Source organism: Nanorana parkeri, unplaced genomic scaffold, assembly GCF_000935625.1.
Source record: "Nanorana parkeri isolate BGI_ZX_2015 unplaced genomic scaffold, ASM93562v1 scaffold851, whole genome shotgun sequence".
NCBI classification, from domain to species: Eukaryota; Metazoa; Chordata; class Amphibia; order Anura; family Dicroglossidae; genus Nanorana; species Nanorana parkeri.
This window is the reverse complement of record NW_017307119.1, coordinates 703,235-709,827: the sequence shown is the minus strand read 5'-3', so window position 1 is coordinate 709,827 and position 6,593 is coordinate 703,235. Positions and strand designations below refer to the sequence as shown.

Genomic DNA, 6,593 nt, shown 5'->3' with positions numbered 1-6,593 from the left:
GAATATAAAATCTGTAAATAGGTTTATGGTTATTTCTAGGAGTTATACCATGGGACCTGTTTATCTACTGTTGAAATGCCTCTCAGAAACTGTATTTCTAGTTGTTGTTTTTTTACATTATTTAAATGTACATAGGTAACATGAATTTTGTCACAGAGTTTAACTCTTCTTTTAGCATACTGAACATCAGTAAATTTGTATTCCCCGATTTTCCTCTCTCATTCAGATGTGACATTCCCAATCGGTATAAGCACTTTCATGTGTTCTTTGCTGTGCTCTTTTCTACAGAAGTGCTAAATTACCCTTTGGTAATGATAATTTAATCTTACAAACTTAATTGAATGTCATTACAAACCACCCTCATTAAAGCTGGCTACATTGGAATGCACCATTGCACAAAACCTTGTATCTCATATTGCACTCAGAAATCACCAGCAAACAGCAAAATGCTACTTTTGATTGTGACAAGGAGCTACAGTACTATCTAATAACAGTGTTTCCACAATGTAGCATAAAGAAGTATCAAATGTCTACTTAAAAGAGAACTATGGGGTAAGGGTTTTTTCCCCCATAGTTCTCTTTAGGGTCACGGGAGGACATATACTAACCTACTCCCGTGACCCAAAGCTCAGTATTGCCCACGATATACTGAGAGCGCCGCAGCGCCTTACAACCTTACAATACTGTCTGGATCCACCTAGCTGCGTGAGTGACAGCTGGCTCTGCCTCTCTAGAGTCAGAGCCAGCTGTGCCCGCCCCCTCCACTGTTCGTTCCTCCACTTAGCGCTGGAGGATCGGAGAGGGGAGGGGGGAATCCCTGCGGGGAGCTGTGACTGACAGTCACTGCTCACTGCAGGGAGATGATCGGGGAGTGAGCGGATTGGCGGCATGTTTCTGCTCACTTCCCAATCAATAGAACCGACCTGTGACAGCTTTGTCACACGTCGGCTCTAACTATGAGGATGAGTGGAAATCACTCACCCCATAGTTCTCCTTTAACTTTGTTGCAATGAAGATATGTGGACACTTTGGGGTTGACTTAGTAAAGGCAAATAGGCTGGTTAATTTGCCATCAAATTTGTACTTTGCAGGGAAGGTTTCCCTTAGCTTATTGAATGAGGTGACATTTCTTTTTGCAAAGAATAGCCCATCTTGCTCAAGGGAAATAAAAAAATGCCAAGTGCAAATTCCATTGCAAAGTGGATAGCCTATTTGCCTTTAGTAAATCAACCCCTTTGTAGTCAAAACATGTTTATGTACATCTCGTAATGAAAATATAAGCCTGTCAGATCCTCACTTGTAAAGTCTACATCATAGGAATTTGCTTATGTGACATCCAGTGGATTACTGGCCAATTAGGGTGATAGTGTGCTTACATAAACCCTTATTAAAGGGCAAATTTAAAGGACAACTCTGGGCAGAATAAAAATGAACCCTTTCAGTCGGGGCTATCCCTGCACTGCAAGGGTTAACTGCTTATTTTGGTCTAGGGTGTAAAATTATTGGTGTGTAATGGATGCATGCTGATCCCATGATAACAAAATGTAAGTCTGTAATTAATATGAATGTTTGTCTTCACGGCTGTATATAAAAGTAAACTATAAGTATCTGTTGGTAGGTGGCTTTTAGCACCTTGAAATTAACAATGTATCTTAAATGCTAATTTTGCAATAGGCTCATTCAAAACTAAAATCATTTTAAAGAAAATAGGTGGACTGCCATTTCTGACTTTTGAAAAAGGTGGTTGGCTGTCAAAATGCAGAATAGCAGTTCTAGCTTCGCTTTGTGCATGCTTGTTCCAGGTCACACAGGAACAGGCACAGACAGCCAAGTAACTTACATTTTAGCAGACCACACATGTGGTTTTTTGATGATGTTATCCTAAAAAGGAAACCTGCCATGAGATAAATATGGAAGCAGCCAGTGCGACCTCCTGGTAAAAATGCTAGTTGCCTGAGTCCTTTACTCAAGGTAAGTAGGCAGTAAATCAAAGTGAATACAGAAATACCACTTGATACTGCATCCTGGATAACTCATTATGGAGCCAGATACTTCTGGCCACCCTTTGCTGAAGGGCCCCATAGCATTCTCATAATCTGCTTTGGCTCTAGGTACATCTTTTACATAGCATGGTGTTGCTGTCAAGGTGCTTGTACATAGGTAGCTGGAGATCGTGCAACCTCTACCTACCCCTGACTGAACACAGCACAGCCCAGACAGCAGCCAAAGCTCTTCTCTCTCCTGCATTGAACCCTACCATGAGCTTTTCAGTGGTTGTACCCTCTCTTGTGGCCATATGGAACACATCTAAAGAGCACATATCCCTTCTGAGAAACTTTCCAATGCAGATAGAAAAACTGTCAGGCACACATGTATAACTTAGATGTGCTGCAGGTAGTGTTCAATTAATTCTATTAGCAGCGGAAGGAGACCCATTCCTATTGAGATCATTACAGTTCAATGTGCTCTGTTCACACAGTACCTGGAAGTACTGCCTTCATTCAGTTAATGCTACTTACACATACTGTAGTATCACACCGCTGATCCATTATCACTGCATGTGTGCGGTTTGAATAGCTGAAACAGCAGAATATTGAAGCTGGTAGGATGATTAGAGGTCATGTCTGTAAATATGGTTGAATGGTGGCCTGACTATGAACCCAATATCACACTGAAAATTATCAAGCAACGGAGCCAAGCATCACACTGCATGGCTTACTGAGGAGTAATCACACCATGTAGGATGTGAAATTAATCATATCAGGAGACTTTTGTGGTTGATGCTTCAGGTTATTGCAATTTTCACTTTGCTGTTAGCCCTTTAAATGAAGCCCTATGATTTGTCTACCGGTAAGCATCTATTTGGATTAAATGCGGCCCATGAGCTGACAGACATTGGCAACAGAAAACAGTCATTAAACATTGTAGCACAGCCATGTTGGGTCAAGAGAACTATTTACAGCTGAATAGTGGCCCTAATTTTGCATCGTTGCTATTTTTAATTCAATCATTTCATTTTTATCAGTGCTTCAGGAGGCAGTCAGCACACGTGACTTAGAACTGGTCCGCTTGATTTTACGGCATCGGGACTACCAAAGGGCCATTAAACGTCTGGCAGGGATACCCGTCTTACTGGAGAAACTGCGAAAGGTATGTTTGAATGAGTGATTTAAATATGAATGTTCTTCCTTTATGGTTTCTTGCAGAATGCCGCTATTCTTTCTATCAAATGATGACTTTTAAATATTCAAGAGTTTATTAATCCACAAATCTGCTGGTGATAATAAACAGGAATATTCACGGTTTCACCTGACATATGCCCTGTGTTATTATTATTATCTTTTTTTTTATATAGCTTCATTATATTCTATAGAGGTTTTCAGGAGTGTATGTAGTAAACATGCTGTTTATACATTGTTAAAATAAAATGATGGTGATATTTTTGCTTACACAGTATTATAGTTATATTGTAAAGTTAAAGCCTATCTCTAGGCAAACCAAAAAAAGTACCTTTCAGGGGGGCTGCCCCTGCACCGCAAGGTATCAGTACTAATTTATGCCTAGGGGACAGGAAAAAGCTGTTTTACTTACCTGATCCTTCCTCCTGCCGGCTTCCTCCAGGCTGCTAGGCTTTCCTCTGCAGCCTTTTCTCCCCTTCGCTCTAGCGGTCTAAGGACCGCTGACGTCATCACGTGTAATGCAGGTTCGATAGACCTGCATTAGACATGAGGACACTGAGTGACAAATCATCAACCAGAGCGGAGGGGGAGAGAGGTAAGACTAGCTAAGGGGGGATCGGCGATTAGGTAAGTAAAAGTGTGTTGGTCCAATCCCCTAGTCATAAATGAGTAACTAACCCTTGCACAGAGCGCGGTTGGGTTTTCTGTGATCTAATTTTTTTTCTTACTTTCTGCGCCATATTATCATAATTTATAGATGTGTCTTCTAATGGGCATCGTTTTGTAGCATTATCTCTTGTTGAATGGAGGCTGAGATAAAATTACTGTATGACTATAGTATTACCCATCTAAGTGAATGCCTGATAGACTTAAAATCACTCAAGGTATAAACCCTGTAAGTGAATGCCTGATAGACGTAAAATCACTCACAGTATGAACCAAGTGAGTGCATGTCTGATAGACTTTCACTGAAAGAGAGGCACAATCCCTGCCCTGCTAAGCAGGAGGCTTTAAGTAGTTATGAAGGCATAAAGAAGGATAGGACTGTGTGGGCAGCCATATGTAGCCATGTAGTGGGGCACAGCAGAAGCCTTTTCTGGTTGTTTGCTTTGGAGTACATTTTCTTGAGCCTGTAGTAATATCTGAAGCTTACCAGATCTTCAGTCTAATAGAACTTCAGGCAGTCTCACAGCTAGAAAGAGTCCTGGGACAAGCTGATCATATACACATACACTTTATTCAGAAGAGCTTACATTCTGATAGGGAAAAGCAGCAACACATAAGACATATACTTACTCGCTTAGTGGATGTTGTACAAAATACTAAAACTAAAAAAATAAATAAAGTAGAGCAATCTCACATCCAAAATGAACATTTAGTGATAGTAATGATGTTGTCGGTAGTAGAGCACCCTGAGGGCTTGCCTCTATTATCTGAAGGACTTCCAAGGAAAAGAGTTCTCATTTTGTGTCACTTGCAGTTATTGACAGCCTTACAAATTTCCTGTTGCAGGTTAGACACATGTAATGGGGTTTCTGATGAAGCCAATGATTTTTTTACTGGTTTTCTCTTACCTTAGGGGTTCGATTTTGCTGCTGGCAGATTTTATATATTTTTTTTCTTGGTAATTTAACAAAAATGAATACATTTAAATGACAAGCATGGAGTAAGACATATTTTGCTCAACTGCAGAAGTCACTGATTTAGCTAGTTTAAACAAATGAGTATTTTTTTCTCAATAATTTTTTAGAACTTCCTGTAAATAGATCAGCCTAAAAGAGAAGAAAAGCCAAACCTTTTTATGGCTTTACTTCTCTTTTAAGCCACAGGAGTATATTTACTAATGTACTCCTGTGTCCGAAAGTGAGCATAGTCAGTGCCCGCTAACTGCTGACAGTGCAAAGTGACAGCTGTGCCCGTCCCCCTTCTCTGCGTGTCCCTCAAATGGGCATTGGAGGAACAGAGAGGGGAGCTTTCAATAAAGAGCCAGTCTGTGACAGCTGCAGTGTAGCACGTCGGCTCTTAGCTGTATGGAGTAGAGATGCAACGAAATTGAATTTTTAGACTGTAACCAAAAATAAAAATATTTGTCAGGCCGAAACCAAAACCGAAAATTAAATTTTCCCCCCAATCTTTTTACATTTTTGTACATTTTATGTTTATTTATATTGATTGATTGATTGATTTGTATTATTTATTTATTTTTCACTTTACTGTTGGGGCCCTGGGGAAATATCAGAGGTCTAAACAGACCCCTGATATTTTTCTTTTAAAATAATAAAAGAGATTGAGGACACAGAGTCCTCAACCCCTTTTTGTTGCAGCCCCTGTTATGAATGAACAGGAAACCTCTATACTGAGTGTTCCTGTCCATTCATAAACTGTGGATATAGCATGAGTTACTATGTCCACAATCATGAATGAACAGGAAGTGATGTAGAACACTTCCTTTTCATAATTGGGGACACAGTAAGCTTATCAAAGTTATTTACAAACACTCAGCTGATTGCTAAGTGTTTGTAACCCGCTCTCCATCCTGGCTCACCTATCACAGAATGCGGAGCGGCGCGGTGTGGGAGGAGAGCTCGACCTCCTATGACAGTTGACAGCTTTTTCCTCCCACAACACTCCTCTCAGCATCCTGACTCTGTCACAGCTCACTCCTCCCCGCACTGCTCGGCATCCTGAGCTCTCTCCGCCCCGCTCTGCCTCCTGAAAGCTTCTCTTCTCACCGATGGATGCCGGTCTTTGTCCCCTCGAATCAGAGGGCATTGGAGGGGACACAGACCGGCGTCCAGCAGAGATGAGAGAAGTTAGGGATGCGCTGAATTTTTGGTTGCATTTTCGGCCTTTATGGCTTGGGTTCTGCATTGTATGTTATCAAGGGAAACTCAGTGTCCCTACTTTGCCCCTCCACTTTAAAATTGTCCAGAGTATCTTGCAAAAGTGGAAGTAGTCTTTAAAGTAAGCACTGCAAGAATAGTTCAGAGCATGCCCACACTATACGTTCCACTGGACAAATGTTTCTTCTCCCATGGGGACCGCTTGCCAAATTTCATACTTCAAAATTGCATTTACTACAAAATTTGTGTTTTCCTGCAGCAGGAATCCCTTATCTAGCATTTACAAGCAGCAGCTGTCACCTGCGCAAGTTAATGATCAGGTGACAGCCGCTGCATGTAAACACTTTCACTCCGCATGTAATGGTATGTATTTTGTTTTATGTAATATGATTAACATGCAGTTAGAAAACACTCTCACTCTCCCTGGATGCATTGATTGTACATCCAGGGAGAGTGATTGATTCCTAACATGGGTGACAGCTGCTGCTTTTAAACGCCAGATTAGGGATTCCTGCTGCAGGAAAAAACAAATTCCTGATACAGAAATCCCTCATCACACCTAAACTTACAG

The 6,593-nt window shown here is 41.0% G+C and overlaps 1 protein-coding gene across 1 annotated transcript in view; it reads left to right on the top strand.

Annotated features, from left to right (window-relative positions):
* Positions 1–6,593, top strand: part of ANKRD13B (ankyrin repeat domain 13B) — a gene marked incomplete at its 5' end in the record, with an annotated part of 42,313 nt that overhangs the window by 383 nt on the left and 35,337 nt on the right. Inside the window, one exon of the mRNA XM_018565477.1 lies at positions 3,026–3,150. Within this exon, the coding sequence (XP_018420979.1) occupies positions 3,026–3,150 (125 nt within the window). The remainder of the gene's footprint in view (positions 1–3,025; positions 3,151–6,593) is intronic.